The following is a 16,925-nucleotide window of genomic DNA, read 5'->3' as shown; positions in this document are numbered from 1 at the left end:
GGGAGGGGACGTGGGGATTCTGTGCCTGCTGCGGGCACCGGTGACTCATCAGCACCCACTTTCACCAGGCAACAGTCGTTCATGCGAAGCTTTGTGTCCGAGCGCCGTACACCGCTGCTGCGTGAAGAACAAATTGAAGCTGTTGTCGGATGGATGGCAGCTAATGCATCAACTTCCATTAGTGCCACATCCTCTCAGACACAGAGCACTGGAGAGCAGCCATCTGTCTCTTCACCACCTGCCAAATTGCCCAGGCAGACAGAGAGCCCAGGACAGGAGCCGTCTCTACTTCTGTTCTCTGAATCTCTTGGCTTGGAAACAGGGGGCCAGCCAAGCAGCATTGGAGAAATGGAAGAAGAGGCAGGGTGCAGTGATGCCCAACAGCTTTTTCTGTCTTCCTCTGAAGAGGCGGGTGGGCCAGTGGCTCCGGTCACCACATCGCAGGCCGCATCAGCTGATGATGACACTCAGGTGCCACTTACTGGTGCGTGCTCTGCTGCTGAGACTACCCAGGAGGAGCAGTTGGGGGCAGAGGGTAGTGTAGATGATGAGGTCCTCGACCCATCTTGGCGTGAGGGACAGGAAGGTGGTGGGAGCAGCTCTGAGGAAGAGATTCCCCGTACGGCCCAAAGAGGGAGAGGGAGGGGGAAGACTGCGGATCCTGCAGCCTCCGCTTTGGCACCCGTTAGGAGCATGTCTCTTCCAAAAGCCAAAAAGGGCGCTCCCAAGACTTGCAGTGCCTGGTCCTTTTTTGACACAGTTGCAGATGACATTTGCTATGTCAGATGCAACGTGTGTCATCAAAAAGTCAAAAGAGGGAAAAATGTCAGCAACCTCAATACCTCCAACATGTGGAAACATGTGCGCAACAGGCACCCGGCGGAGTTAGAAAAACACACTGAAGAGGTAGGCCAACCAACAGCGGCAGCTACCACCTCTTCAGCTCGTGTTGCCTCTTCCTCTACCTCACACGCAGCTGGTTCGGCGTCCTCCCAGGATCGCCGTGGAAGAACCTCTGCCCCTGTTGTCCAGAGACCCGCTGTAATTCCACCCGCAGCGCCACTTTCCCAGTCATCCACACACTCCCAGCCCAGTCTACAGCCATCGGTAGTACAGGCATGGGAGAAAAGGCGGCCTTTCTCGTCAAACCACCCACGAGCACAGGCTCTGACTGCAGGCATTGCCAAACTTCTGTCACTGGAAATGCTGTCATTCAGGCTGGTGGAGACTGACAGCTTCCGTGACTTGATGTCATTGGCAGTCCCACAGTACAATGTGCCCAGCCGCTTTTACTTCAGCAGGCATGCCGTCCCTGCCCTGCAGAAGCATGTGGAGGGACACATAAAACACGCGCTACTGAACGCCGTCAGTAGCAAGGTCCACCTCACCACCGATGCGTGGACCAGTCAACATGGACAGGGGCGATACCTTTCCCTCACTGCCCATTGGGTTAATGTCGTTGAGCCGGGTACAGACCGTGCGAGTGGCGCAGGACGTGTCCTGCCCACTCCAAGGATTGCAGGAATCCATTCTGTACGCATTGACTCCTCCTCTTACACCAGTTCCTCAGAATCATCGCTGCAGGAGCCGTCACAGTCCACCTCCACATGGACCCGTGATGAACGTGTACCTGTTACGACCGACATGAGCACAGCCGTGGCCAAACGTCAACAGGCCGTCTTGAAATTAATTTTTTTGGGGAATCGTAGCCACACAGCGCAGGAGCTCTGGAATGCCATCAAGCAGGAGAGCGATGTGTGGTTTGTGCCAGCGAATCTCCAGCCAGGCATGGTAGTGTGTGATAATGGCCGAAATCTGGTGGCAGCTCTGGGCCTCGGCAACCTCACTCACATCCCATGTCTGGCACATGTGCTCAATTTGGTCGTGCAGAGCTTTTTGAGGGACTATCCGGATCTTGATGCACTGCTGCACAAGGTCCGCCTAGAGTGTGCTCACTTGCGGCGTTCCAGCACGGCAAAAGCGCGCATTGCGGCTCTGCAGCGCCGACACCGCCTGCCGGAACATCGCATCATATGTGACCTACCTACCAGGTGGAATTCCACGTTACATATGTTGGAGCGGTTGTGTGAGCAGCAGCAAGCTGTAATGGAGTACCAGCTGCTTCAGGCGCAAAAAAGTCGCAGTCAGCGCCGTACAGACTTCACAACCACAGAGTGGGCCACTATGAATGACGTCTGCCAGGTTTTGCGTCCCTTTGATTATTCCACGCGGATGGCGAGTGCAGATGATGCACTAGTCAGCATGACTGTCCCCCTTATCTGCCTGCTTGAAAAATCACTGCAAGCGCTAAGGGATGATGTTGTGGAAGAGGTGGAGGATGAGGATTCACCATTTCCATCATCTTCTGGACAGTCAGCGCCACGTGGTTCCTCACAAACGCGTAGGCAGGGGACCGTTTGTGAGGAGGATGAGGAGGAGTCAATGGAGGAGGAAGACATCCGTCCAGAGGAGGGAGTTACACAATTGTCCAGTACTCAGTGTGTACAGCGAGGGTGGGGTGATGACGAGCGGGCAGAGATCACGCCTCCAGCAGGGGACAGCGTTTCTTGGGCAGTTGGCAGTCTGCAGCACATGGTGGATTACATGCTGCAGTGCCTGAGAAACGACCGCCGCATCGCCCACATTCTCAACATGTCTGATTATTGGGTGTTCACCCTCCTCGATCCTCGCTACCGGGACAACGTAGAAAGCCTCATCACACCGTTGAACCGGGAGCGAAAAATGCGGGAGTACCAAGACACACTGGTCAATTCCATCATCTTCTCCATTCCAACTAAGAGAAGTGCTGCTAGTGCATTCCAAAGCAGCTCAGTGCGTCCAGGCCGTGGTGGAGGCTCTGCACAAAGAGGGAGCAGAAGCAGTGCCTCTGCCCAAGGCAAGACCAGTATGGCCGAACTGTGGCACAGTTTTCTGTGCCCGCCACAAAAGTCTACACCATCACAGACGGCTCCAGTCAGCAGGAGGCAACGGTTCCGTCAGATGGTGACAGACTACATGTCTTGCCCTCTTGCTGTACTCCCAGACGGCTCTTCCCCTTTCAAGTTTTGGGTCTCAAAGCTGGATACATGGCCAGAGCTAAGCCAGTATGCATTGGAGGTGCTGTCTTGCCCTGCGGCCAGTGTATTATCGGAACGTGTCTTTAGTGCTGCAGGTGGTGTACTAACTGACCGTCGCATGCGACTATCCTCCGATAACGTTGACCGGCTTACTTTCCTGAAAATGAACAAGGCCTGGATCTCGCCGGAATTTGCCACTCCTCCTCCTGATTGAATAATTAGGTCACTGTATACGTTATCCAGGTCTCCTGTTGTGTTCATCTTTCTACCACCTGAACTTAAATTCCTGGGCTCCAACACCGCCAGTTGAGGCTCAGACGTGCCGTCTGCACAGTCAAAACATACGACCCAGTGTTATTGGGTTTCAGTAACGTCAGCTGATCCCCAGCTGTGTAGCCGGCAATGTGTCATGCGACCGCCACGCTGACACAACAACTGAAATGTAAGGGAATCTGTCCCCCCCCCCCCAAGGCGTTTGTTACTGAAAGAGCCACCTTGTGCAGCAGTAATGCTGCCCAAGGAAAAGGTAGCTATTTTTGTTTAGCTCCTTGCACACGCAGAACTTAACACTTATAAAATGTGTCCACTGATACCGTAAAACCGTCCCGGAGGTGGGACTTTCCTTCGTAATGTGACGCAGCCCAGCCGTCATTCCTACCCCCCCGGCGCCGCGCACCGGCTCCTCAGCGTTGTTTTATTCCGTCCAGGAGCCTGCGCTGTTATGTTATCCCGTGGCCAGGCACACTTAGCGCTGCCCGTCTTCTGGCATCATTTGGTGTCTGGATGGCTGCGCCTGTGCGGCCGCGCTGGCAGAGAGCCCGCCTCGCAGTGTCTTCTGATTTAATCCCACTGGGGGCCTGGGATCCATGGACATGCGCAGTGCATATCTGAACCTCCACCTCTCACTCATTTCCCTATGGCTTCTTCAGACTGTTCGGTGTCAGCTGGTCCCTAACAGCATGCCACGGCCGTGACACCGCACAGTCTGAAGAAGCCATAGGGAGATGAGTGAGAGGTGGAGGTTCAGATATGCACTGCGCATGTCCATGGATCCCAGGCCCCCAGTGGGATTAAATCAGAAGACACTGCGAGGCGGGCTCTCTGCCAGCGCGGCCGCACAGGCGCAGCCATCCAGACACCAAATGATGCCAGAAGACGGGCAGCGCTAAGTGTGCCTGGCCACGGGATAACATAACAGCGCAGGCTCCTGGACGGAATAAAACAACGCTGAGGAGCCGGTGCGCGGCGCCGGGGGGGTAGGAATGACGGCTGGGCTGCGTCACATTACGAAGGAAAGTCCCACCTCCGGGACGGTTTTACGGTTGCAGGGGACACATTTTATAAGTGTTTAGTTCTGTGTTTGCAAGGAGCATGATGAAAAGAGCCACCTTTTCCTTTTGCATCTTTTGTGCTGCACAAGCTGGCTCTTTCAGCTACAAACGCCTTGGGGGGGGGTTAAAGGTTCCCTTTCGACTTTCTCAGGCTTCGGCCTACATTGTGTTCCTCTGCTTTTCCACCTGTCCCTGGGCTCCAACACCGCTAGTTGTTGCCTGGTAGTGCTGTACGCACAGTCCCAACAGTCGCTCCTCTGTTATTGGGGTTCAGTAACGTCAGCTGTTCCCCTGCTGTGTGTGTGGCAATCCCTCCTACCTCCTCCAACCTCCTCCTCCTCCACCTGTCCCTGGGCTCCAACACCGCCAGTTGCCGTCCAGAAGTGCTGTACGCACAGTCAACAGTCGCTCCTCTGTTATTGGGGTTCAGTAACGTCAGCTGTTCCCCTGCTGTGTGTGTGGCAATCCCTCCTACCTCCTCCAACCTCCTCCTCCTCCACCTGTCCCTGGGCTCCAACACCGCCAGTTGCCGTCCAGAAGTGCTGTACGCACAGTCAACAGTCGCTCCTCTGTTATTGGGGTTCAGTAACGTCAGCTGTTCCCCTGCTGTGTGTGTGGCAATCCCTCCTACCTCCTCCAACCTCCTCCTCCTCCACCTGTCCCTGGGCTCCAACACCGCCAGTTGCCGTCCAGAAGTGCTGTACGCACAGTCAACAGTCCCTCCTCTGTTATTGGGGTTCAGTAACGTCAGCTGTTCCCCTGCTGTGTGTGTGGCAATCCCTCCTACCTCCTCCTACCTCCTCCTCCTCCACCTGTCCCTGGGCTCCAACACCGCCAGTTGCCGTCCAGAAGTGCTGTACGCACAGTCAACAGTCCCTCCTCTGTTATTGGGGTTCAGTAACGTCAGCTGTTCCCCTGCTGTGTGTGTGGCAATCCCTCCTACCTCCTCCTACCTCCTCCAACCTCCTCCTCCTCCACCTGTCCCTGGGCTCCAACACCGCCAGTTGCCGTCCAGAAGTGCTGTACGCACAGTCAACAGTCCCTCCTCTGTTATTGGGGTTCAGTAACGTCAGCTGTTCCCCTGCTGTGTGTGTGGCAATCCCTCCTACCTCCTCCTACCTCCTCCAACCTCCTCCTCCTCCACCTGTCCCTGGGCTCCAACACCGCCAGTTGCCGTCCAGAAGTGCTGTACGCACAGTCAACAGTCCCTCCTCTGTTATTGGGGTTCAGTAACGTCAGCTGTTCCCCTGCTGTGTGTGTGGCAATCCCTCCTACCTCCTCCAACCTCCTCCTCCTCCACCTGTCCCTGGGCTCCAACACCGCCAGTTGCCGTCCAGAAGTGCTGTACGCACAGTCAACAGTCCCTCCTCTGTTATTGGGGTTCAGTAACGTCAGCTGTTCCCCTGCTGTGTGTGTGGCAATCCCTCCTACCTCCTCCAACCTCCTCCTCCTCCACCTGTCCCTGGGCTCCAACACCGCCAGTTGCCGTCCAGAAGTGCTGTACGCACAGTCAACAGTCCCTCCTCTGTTATTGGGGTTCAGTAACGTCAGCTGTTCCCCTGCTGTGTGTGTGGCAATCCCTCCTACCTCCTCCTACCTCCTCCAACCTCCTCCTCCTCCACCTGTCCCTGGGCTCCAACACCGCCAGTTGCCGTCCAGAAGTGCTGTACGCACAGTCAACAGTCCCTCCTCTGTTATTGGGGTTCAGTAACGTCAGCTGTTCCCCTGCTGTGTGTGTGGCAATCCCTCCTACCTCCTCCAACCTCCTCCTCCTCCACCTGTCCCTGGGCTCCAACACCGCCAGTTGCCGTCCAGAAGTGCTGTACGCACAGTCAACAGTCCCTCCTCTGTTATTGGGGTTCAGTAACGTCAGCTGTTCCCCTGCTGTGTGTGTGGCAATCCCTCCTACCTCCTCCTACCTCCTCCAACCTCCTCCTCCTCCACCTGTCCCTGGGCTCCAACACCGCCAGTTGCCGTCCAGAAGTGCTGTACGCACAGTCAACAGTCCCTCCTCTGTTATTGGGGTTCAGTAACGTCAGCTGTTCCCCTGCTGTGTGTGTGGCAATCCCTCCTACCTCCTCCAACCTCCTCCTCCTCCACCTGTCCCTGGGCTCCAACACCGCCAGTTGCCGTCCAGAAGTGCTGTACGCACAGTCAACAGTCCCTCCTCTGTTATTGGGGTTCAGTAACGTCAGCTGTTCCCCTGCTGTGTGTGTGGCAATCCCTCCTACCTCCTCCAACCTCCTCCAACCTCCTCCTCCTCCACCTGTCCCTGGGCTCCAACACCGCTAGTTGCCGTCCAGAAGTGCTGTACGCACAGTCAACAGTCCCTCCTCTGTTATTGGGGTTCAGTAACGTCAGCTGTTCCCCTGCTGTGTGTGTGGCAATCCCTCCTACCTCCTCCAACCTCCTCCTCCTCCACCTGTCCCTGGGCTCCAACACCGCCAGTTGCCGTCCAGAAGTGCTGTACGCACAGTCAACAGTCCCTCCTCTGTTATTGGGGTTCAGTAACGTCAGCTGTTCCCCTGCTGTGTGTGTGGCAATCCCTCCTACCTCCTCCTACCTCCTCCTCCTCCACCTGTCCCTGGGCTCCAACACCGCTAGTTGCCGTCCAGAAGTGCTGTACGCACAGAGCCAAACACCTCGCCAATGTGTTAGTGGGGTTCAGCACCGCCAGCTGTTCCCCTGCTGTGTATACGGCAACGTGTACTGCGACCGCCACGCAGACACAACAAGTTAAATGTAAGGGAACCTGACCCCCCCCCCCCCAGGCGTTTGTTACTGAAGGAGCCACCTTGTGCAGCAGTAATAATGCAAAGGGAAAAAGTGCCTCTTTTCGTGATGCTCCTTGCACATGCTGAACCTAACACTTATGAAATGTGTCCCCACACGGCGTTAAACCGTCCGGTAGGTGGAACTTTCCTTTGTTGTGTGACGCAGCACAGCCATCATTTTTACCCCCTTGGCGCCGTGCGCCCCCTCCTCAGCGTTGTTTGAATCTGTCCCGGAGCCTGCGCTGTTAGGTTAGCCCTTGGCCATGCACACATGTTGCGCTGCCCGTCTTCTGACCTCATTTGGTGTCAGGCTGGCTGCGCCTGTGCGGGTGCGCTGGCCGAGATCCCGCCTCGCAGTGTCGTCTAATGTAATCCCACCGCGGGCCTGTGATCCGTGCCCGTGCGCAGTGCATATCCTCTCCTCTCACTCCCCTCCCTACGGCTTCTTCAGACTGTGCGATGTCAGCTGGTCCCTAATAGCATGCCACGGCCGTGACACCGCACAGTCTGAAAAAGCCGTAGGGAGGGGAGTGAGAGGAGAGGATATGCACTGCGCACGGGCACGGATCACAGGCCCGCGGTGGGATTACATTAGACGACACTGCGAGGCGGGATCTCGGCCAGCGCACCCGCACAGGCGCAGCCAGCCTGACACCAAATGAGGTCAGAAGACGGGCAGCGCAACATGTGTGCATGGCCAAGGGCTAACCTAACAGCGCAGGCTCCGGGACAGATTCAAACAACGCTGAGGAGGGGGCGCACGGCGCCAAGGGGGTAAAAATGATGGCTGTGCTGCGTCACACGACAAAGGAAAGTTCCACCTACCGGACGGTTTAACGCTGTGAGGAGACACATTTCATAAATGTTTGGTTCCGCATGTACAAGGACCATAATTAAAAGAGCTAAGTTTACCTTTTCCAGCATTAGTGCTGTACACAATGGCTCTTTCAGCTACAAACGCCTGGGGGGGGGGGGGGGTTAAAGGTTTCCTTTCAACTTGCTCGAGTGCAGGCTTCGGCCTACACTCCGCTCCCCCTGCTCCTCCTGCTGACCCTGGGCTCTAACACCGCCAGTTTTTGCCCAGATGTGCTAGCTGCACAGAGAAAAACACCAGCCAATGTGTCAGTGGGGTTCAGCACCGCCAGCTGTTCCCCTGCTGTGTAGCCGGCAACGTGTCCTGCGACCGCCACGCAGACACAAGAACTGAAATTGAAGGGAACCTGTCCCCCCTCCCCCAGGTGTTTCTATGTTTTACAGCTACCTTGAACAGCAGTAATGCTGCATGTGTTCAAGGTGGCTCAGAAACTTATTCTCCTTGCCCATGTTGAAGTGAACACGTCTAAAATGTGTCCTCTGTGACCATTAAAACGTCCCTCAGGTGTGATTTGACTTTGTATTGACACACGCAACAAGCTCCTTGGTAACGCTGCCCGTCTTCTGGCATCATTGTTTGGCTGGCTGCGCCTCTGCGGCCGCCCTGACCCACACAACGCCCCTCGTTGTCTTATTTATTGGGACTGCGAGGGTGTGATTGATGGGCAGGATCAGTGCATCAGTTCGCCTGTCCCTCCTCTCCTTCCGCCTTCTTCGGACTGTGCGGCTTCATGGCCGTGGCATGCGATAAGGGATCAGATGACGCCGCACAGTCTGAAGCGGGTGTAAGGACCCGAGTGTGAGAGGCGAACATATGTGCTGCGCCAGGCCCTGAATCCCAGCCCCGCAGTGTTTTAACAATGTTAAGACACTGCGGGGCTGGGATTCATGGTCATCGCGAACCGCACCGGCCGACATTACATGATGCCAGAAGATGGGCAGCGCTAACGGCGCTAGGCCAGGGGATAACACGACAGCGCAGACTCCTGTACAGCAAATAACAACGCTCGGGAGGCTGCACCCAGCACCAAGGTGGGATTCTTGACACCTGTGCTGCGTCTCATTACAAAGGGAACTCTCGCCTCCATTACACAGTTTGACTGTATAAAGGGCTAAATGTTATACGTGTTCCATTCAGCGTGTGCAAGGAGAAAAATTACAAGAGCAACCTTTGACTTGCGCAGCACTGCTGCTGCATAAGCTGTGGCTCTTCTACTTTGTAACCCCTGAGGGGGGGTTAAAGGTGACTTTTGAAATCGGTTCAATTAGGCTTCGGCCTACACTCTGCTCCACCTGCAGAGCCCGGGCTCCAACAACGCTAGTTGCTGTCCGGAAGTGCTGGCTGCACAGAGCCAAACACCTCGCCAATGTGTCAGTGGGGTCCAGCACCGCCAGCTGTTCCCCTGCTGTGTAGCCGGCAACGTGTCCTGCAAAAGCCACGCAGACACAACACACCCAAAGCTGCCGCCTGTGCAGGCTTCGGCCTACACTCCCCTCCCCCTGCTCCTCCTCCTCCTGCTCCTCCTCCTGCTGTCCCTGGGCTCTAACACACCGCCAGTTTTTGCCCAGATGTGCTAGCTGCACAGAGAAAAACACCAGCCAATGTGTCAGTGGGGTCCAGCACCGCCAGCTGTTCCCCTGCTGTGCAGCCGGCAACGTGTCCTGCAAAAGCCACGCAGACACAAGAACTGAAATTGAAGGGAACCTGTCCCCCCTCCCCCAGGCGTTTTTACGTTATCCAGCCACCTTGTACAGCGGTAATGCTGCATGTGTGCAAGGTGGCTCAGAAACGTATTCTCCTCGCACATGTGGAACTGAAAACACGTCTGCAATGTGTCCTCTGTGTGACCATTTAACCGTCCCGGTGGTGTGACTTTCCTTTGTAATGACACGCTGCAACCCCCTTGGTAGCGCTGCCCGTCTTCTGGCATCATTGTTTGGCTGCCTGCGCCTCTGCGGCCGCCCTGACCCACACAACGCCCCTCGTTGTCTTATTTATTGGGACTGCGAGGGTGTGATTGATGGGCAGGATCAGTGCATCAGTTCGCCTGTCCCTCCTCTCCTTCCGCCTTCTTCGGACTGTGCGGCTTCATGGCCGTGGCATGCGATAAGGGATCAGATGACGCCGCACAGTCTGAAGCGGGTGTAAGGACCCGAGTGTGAGAGGCGAACATATGTGCTGCGCCAGGCCCTGAATCCCAGCCCCGCAGTGTTTTAACAATGTTAAGACACTGCGGGGCTGGGATTCATGGTCATCGCGAACCGCACCGGCCGACATTACATGATGCCAGAAGATGGGCAGCGCTAACGGCGCTAGGCCAGGGGATAACACGACAGCGCAGACTCCTGTACAGCAAATAACAACGCTCGGGAGGCTGCACCCAGCACCAAGGTGGGATTCTTGACACCTGTGCTGCGTCTCATTACAAAGGGAACTCTCGCCTCCATTACACAGTTTGACTGTATAAAGGGCTAAATGTTATACGTGTTCCATTCAGCGTGTGCAAGGAGAAAAATTACAAGAGCAACCTTTGACTTGCGCAGCACTGCTGCTGCATAAGCTGTGGCTCTTCTACTTTGTAACCCCTGAGGGGGGGTTAAAGGTGACTTTTGAAATCGGTTCAATTAGGCTTCGGCCTACACTCTGCTCCACCTGCAGAGCCCGGGCTCCAACAACGCTAGTTGCTGTCCGGAAGTGCTGGCTGCACAGAGCCAAACACCTCGCCAATGTGTCAGTGGGGTCCAGCACCGCCAGCTGTTCCCCTGCTGTGTAGCCGGCAACGTGTCCTGCAAAAGCCACGCAGACACAACACACCCAAAGCTGCCGCCTGTGCAGGCTTCGGCCTACACTCCCCTCCCCCTGCTCCTCCTCCTCCTGCTCCTCCTCCTGCTGTCCCTGGGCTCTAACACACCGCCAGTTTTTGCCCAGATGTGCTAGCTGCACAGAGAAAAACACCAGCCAATGTGTCAGTGGGGTCCAGCACCGCCAGCTGTTCCCCTGCTGTGCAGCCGGCAACGTGTCCTGCAAAAGCCACGCAGACACAAGAACTGAAATTGAAGGGAACCTGTCCCCCCTCCCCCAGGCGTTTTTACGTTATCCAGCCACCTTGTACAGCGGTAATGCTGCATGTGTGCAAGGTGGCTCAGAAACGTATTCTCCTCGCACATGTGGAACTGAAAACACGTCTGCAATGTGTCCTCTGTGTGACCATTTAACCGTCCCGGTGGTGTGACTTTCCTTTGTAATGACACGCTGCAACCCCCTTGGTAGCGCTGCCCGTCTTCTGGCATCATTGTTTGGCTGCCTGCGCCTCTGCGGCCGCCCTGACCCACACAACGCCCCTCGGTGTCTTATTTATTGGGACTGCGAGGGTGTGATTGATGGGCAGGATCAGTGCATCAGTTCGCCTGTCCCTCCTCTCCTTCCGCCTTCTTCGGACTGTGCGGCTTCATGGCCGTGGCATGCGATAAGGGATCAGATGACGCCGCACAGTCTGAAGCGGGTGTAAGGACCCGAGTGTGAGAGGCGAACATATGTGCTGCGCCAGGCCCTGAATCCCAGCCCCGCAGTGTTTTAACAATGTTAAGACACTGCGGGGCTGGGATTCATGGTCATCGCGAACCGCACCGGCCAACATTAAATGAGGTCAGAAGATGGGCAGCGCTAACAGCGCTAGGCCAGGGGATAACACGACAGCGCAGACTCCTGTACAGCAAATAACAACGCTCAGGAGGCTGCACCCAGCACCAAGGTGGGATTCTTGACATCTGTGCTGCGTCTCATTACAAAGGGAACTCGCGCCTCCAACACAGTTTGACTGTATAAAGGGCTAAATGTTATACGTGTTTCATTCAGCGTGTGCAAGGAGCGAAATTAAAAGAGCAACCTTTGACTTGTGCAGCACTACTGCTGCATAAGCTGTGGCTCTTCTACTTTCTAACCCCTGAGGGGGGGTTAAAGGTTACCTTTGAAATTGGTTCAAGTAGGCTTCGGCCTACACTCTGCTCCCCCTGCAGAGCCCGGGCTACAACACCGCTCGTTGCTGTCCGGAAGTGCTGGCTGCACAGAGCCAAACACCTCGCCAATGTGTCAGTGGGGTCCAGCACCGCCAGCTGTTCCCCTGCTGTGCAGCCGGCAACGTGTCCTGCAAAAGCCACGCAGACACTTGCTCTTGTACCTTCTGCTCCACATCCTGGTTCCAGTACCGTCAGCTGGTTCCGGGCAGAGCCTTTGGCTTAGGTGCCTCCCTCTGGGTATCCGAGTTCCACCAACGTCAGGTGGTCCTTGGTAGTGCTTTCAGGCACGGGTACCTCCTGCTTAGTAACCGGGTTCCAGTAACGTCAGCTGGTCCTCGGTAGTTCCATTGGCTCTTGGACCTTCGGCTACCCATCCGGGTTCCAGCACCGTCAGCTGGTTCTCGGCAGTGTCTTTTGCTCTTGTACCTTCTGCTCCCCATCCTGGTTCCAGTACCGTCAGCTGGTTCCGGGCAGAGCCTTTGGCTTAGGTGCCTCCCTCTGGGTATCCGAGTTCCACCAACGTCAGGTGGTCCTTGGTAGTGCTTTCAGGCACGGGTACCTCCTGCTTAGTAACCGGGTTCCAGTAACGTCAGCTGGTCCTCGGTAGTTCCATTGGCTCTTGGACCTTCGGGTAGCCATCCGAGTTCCAGTTCCATCAGCTGGTTCTCGGCATTTTCTCAGCCTTCTTGTACCTTCTGCTACATTTCCAAGTTCAAGAGACTAAACACGATGACCCGGAAGAACACCCCTAAGATGACGACGACACCAGAGACGACAACCACCGTGATGACGACGACCCTGGAGACGATGACCCTGAAGACCACCCCGATGACGACGACCCCGGAGACCACCCCGATGACGACGACCCCGGAGACGACGACCCTGGAGACGACGACGACCTGGAAGACCGAGAAGCAGAAGAACAAGAGGCTGCAGAACAAAGAGCAGAAGGACATTAAGCATAACACAAAATATCAGAGCAAAAAAATATTATGTAAATTATAAGCAGAAGAAGACTAAGCAGTGTATGGGGGTGAGTCCGTTCCTCCTCGTGGTGCCCCTGGATAAAGCCTGATGCTGCAGGCCAAACTGAACGCGGACAAATGTAACTGGTTTGTGACAGGCAGAACGGAAGGTGTAATCTTCAAACTTTTATAGATAACAACTACGGGAATGCCTGTCACAAATAAGAATATGATGAAGAAGTTGAATATGATGAAGATAATAGTAAAATAAAAAGAATATGAACAATGTAACCCAAAAAATAATAGGTAGAAGATGAAGAAGAAGATGAATAAGGTGAAGAAGTTGATGTCAAAGAAGCTGATGATGAGGATAATTAAGAAGAAAGCGTGGGAGAAGTAAAAAAGAAGGTGAAGGGCGTGGAAGTAGTGAAACATCAATATCTGACATAAAAAAAAAAAAAAATAACATAGTCAAATTCTTTCTAACGCCGAACTTCATAAAAAAAAATTAAAAATCCTGCTATTCTATTACATTGGGCTAAACCTCTGTCCCTTTAATATCTCCGCCACGTCCCCCAATACATCCTACATTATTCTTAGTTGTTTTCCTTCATGTAGAATGAACCTACAAGTTTATAAAGGGTTTATTTTAATTCCGATATTTTCGTCCCATTGACTTGCATTGGGATCGGGTATCGGTATCGGATTGGATCCGATATTTTGACGGTATCGGCCGATACTTTCCGATACCGATACTTTCCGATATCGGAAAGTATCGCTCAACACTAGCTCTGACCCAAAACAAACTTCTAGAAGCCCCAGAAATGGATGGAAACAAAGCACTGGAGAATTCTGAACTGGCCAGCAATGAGTCCAGATCTAAATCCCATTGAACACCTGTGGAGATATCTTAAAATTGCTGTTGGGAGAAGGCACCTGCAAATATGAGAGATCTAGAGCAGCTTGCAAAAGAAGAGTGCTCCAAAATTCCAGTTGAGAGGTGAAAGAAGCTTGTTGATTGCTATATTAAGTGATTGACTGCAGTTACTTATTGCAAAGGGTGTGCAACCAAATATTAACTTGCCAACATTTTTGTCCAGACTATTTTTAGATTTTTCTGTGATATTATGTCCAATTTGCCTTTTTCTCCCTATTTTTAGTGTTTTTCCAATACACACAAAGGAAATAAATATGTGTATAACAAAAGAAGTGTAATTGCAATAATTTTCAGGAAAAAATACTTCATTTTCTGGAACAATTTCAAGGGTGCCAACACTTTAGAGCATGACTGTAAGCAAGTGGATTCCAAACAGAAGCTGCCTGAAAAATGGTAATTTCACTTCTTCTAGCCACTTTATTGCTTTCGAAGCCTGAAGAGCTTAAAAAAAGCTCAAAAAGATGGAACATGTGCACAGCAAGCTGTTTTAGCATTGCTGTGCATTTATTAATTTTTTATTTATTTAAGTCTTAAACGGTTGGAGCTAAGTTCTTCCGACTTCACAGATAACTAGAAGAAATGTGGTAGCCAAGTATGCCTGCTTCTTGCCATTATCAGAAGAGCATCTTCAAACTGGAGAAAGGATTGGTCATGTTAAACATCCAAAATGCTGTTAACTTGCCATTTAATGGATCTGCAATTATTGGAGAAGGGACCCTTGGTTATTTTTTTGCGGAGGAGCCTCCACCAACCTAGATCCAACGCTGACAGTCCCATTCGAGTACCAATGAGAAGATCTAACCTTCAAACAATTTGATACGGTGAGAACTTACTGTGACCGTATCCTGGCTCAAGAATCCAGTGAGACTTCCAGTTCCATACTGTATTGAAAATGTTGTATCATTCTTTTTGTAAGTGTTGGAGGCCCCAGAATTATATTTTTTGTGGAACCCTGCGAAATAGCAAAGCAGTAAAAGTTATTACACCATACATTGGAAATATATTGTATTCAACTGAGCCAAAATTGGATATTGTGAGTGGACCTTACACAGCAGAACAGAGTCTTTATGGGTTTGTATTTCGAACTTGCACGGACCGTGAATGTTCCGGTATGGTGCCTCCATGACTGTATGCAGGTACACAAAGGTATCCCTTAATCCCGTATTTATGAGGTCAACGAATCCCCGTCAGGTGCCACTAATCACGGCGCGTGATTAGCGTAGCGCTTATTTTCATTCTTGTGCGTCACGTCTGATGGGCGGGACTTCCTTGGTATCCACTGTGCGCATGTCCGTTGCGGTCCGAATTCCAGGGCATCACGTGGGCACCCGGAAGTGACGTTTGCGTTCCACTGGCGTCATTGGGACGCTACTATGGAACGCGGCGCCATGGTGGGCGCCGCATGTGATGTAATTCCCGGCGCGACTGACGTCGGACATGCGCCGTGATTAGTGGCACCTGACGGGGATTCGTTGACCTCATAAATACGGGATTAACACACAGAACAGCACTGCCCCCTGACGAAGCCGACGCGAAACGCGCGTTGGGACTCCGGTGGTTACCCCTGGCGGTCCGCAGAATGGGTAAGATTTAGGGAATGAGATGTGGCACTATGTGCACTTTACCGGACTTGATCTGAATTCTGGGATGTACTATACGCAGTTTAATATTGACATATTTCTTGTTAAACATCCCTTATCTGCTCAGTGACACGCACTATTGGCTTTGTACTAGATACGCGGACTTTTTTAGGGGTGGCTCTCTCTTTTTTCAGTGTTGTTTCCTCAGCTTCCCTCACTGTTACAATGTGTTATTTATCTTGTTATGCTATGTTTATATATGATGATTATGATGTAATAAAATTTGTATTGATATTTTTTTACAAAAATCTTGGACGTGTACTCCTATTTTTTCTCTCAGGTATTTATCAAACCCATGCTGGTTCTGTTAATTACTCTATTCTTATCCAAGTACTTACATACATATTGTTTAATAATTTGTTCAATGATCTTTCCTGGTATTTACGACCTGTAATTTCCTGGCTCCATCTTCTTTTCTTTTTTGAAGATAGGCTCAACATTTGCCCTTCCCCAATTGTGGTACTTCTCCTGTTCTCCAGTTCTCTTAGTAACCTATGAGCATGACATACATACATATGCAGATTCTCTCTAGCCATTAATTTAAAGGGACACTATGACCCAAAAATGTCTTATTGTTTAAATAAGATTTTTGTGTTACATGTGTTAAAAGTTGGAAATCTTTAATAAAAAATAAAATTAGTCATATTGCAATTTTTACACTGACCATTAAGGCTATTTTATACTCTTTCTTTCAGAAAGAGTTTTCAGAAAGCTTCTTATCATCAGAGGCAGAATTACAATGACAGGTAACACACCAATGATCCACCAATCACAATAGGCGATAACACAGCCAACCCTGCTCCCTTCCCTTCACAATTATCTTTGTAGACAATCATTAGCTGCTTCAATTCAAAAGATAGGGTCAGAGCCTATTCATTGCTTTCAATGCACATGTGTTGTTTCCTGAAACCACAGGAAGTTAGTCTAAAAAAAGCCCCAGTGGCCGGTGTGAGAACTGCAAGATTTCACATTTTTATTTTTAATACAGATTGGGATATATATATATGAAAAATAGCCAACATTATTTTTAAAATGCATTTAACACACACAAAAAATCTGATTTAAATAATAGGTCAATTTCTGATGACACATGTTGTTTAAGCATGAAACCCACCTCAAACAACTCTTCTCTCTTTAGTAGCTCTGAGCTATGATCCCTCTCTAAAATGAAAATTTGCTCACATACAATTTCCTAACTATCTCTGACAGGGTGTCTTTGTACCCTCCTCCCCATGCCATTTCCATTCATGTACATTTTTCACTTCTTTGTGTGTTAATATTGTAAAACAACATGAAGACGACAAAAGACCA

General features: G+C 52.0%; 1 protein-coding gene across 1 annotated transcript in view; it reads right to left on the bottom strand.

The window, feature by feature from the left end:
* Positions 1-16,925, bottom strand: part of LOC143770283 (cathepsin D-like) — a 60,509-nt gene that overhangs the window by 26,020 nt on the left and 17,564 nt on the right. Inside the window, exon 4 of the mRNA XM_077259757.1 lies at positions 14,808-14,926. Within this exon, the coding sequence (XP_077115872.1) occupies positions 14,808-14,926 (119 nt within the window). The remainder of the gene's footprint in view (positions 1-14,807; positions 14,927-16,925) is intronic.

Source organism: Ranitomeya variabilis, chromosome 4 (assembly GCF_051348905.1).
Source record: "Ranitomeya variabilis isolate aRanVar5 chromosome 4, aRanVar5.hap1, whole genome shotgun sequence".
NCBI lineage: Eukaryota > Metazoa > Chordata > Amphibia > Anura > Dendrobatidae > Ranitomeya > Ranitomeya variabilis.
This window is presented reverse-complemented; position numbering and strand designations above follow the sequence as displayed.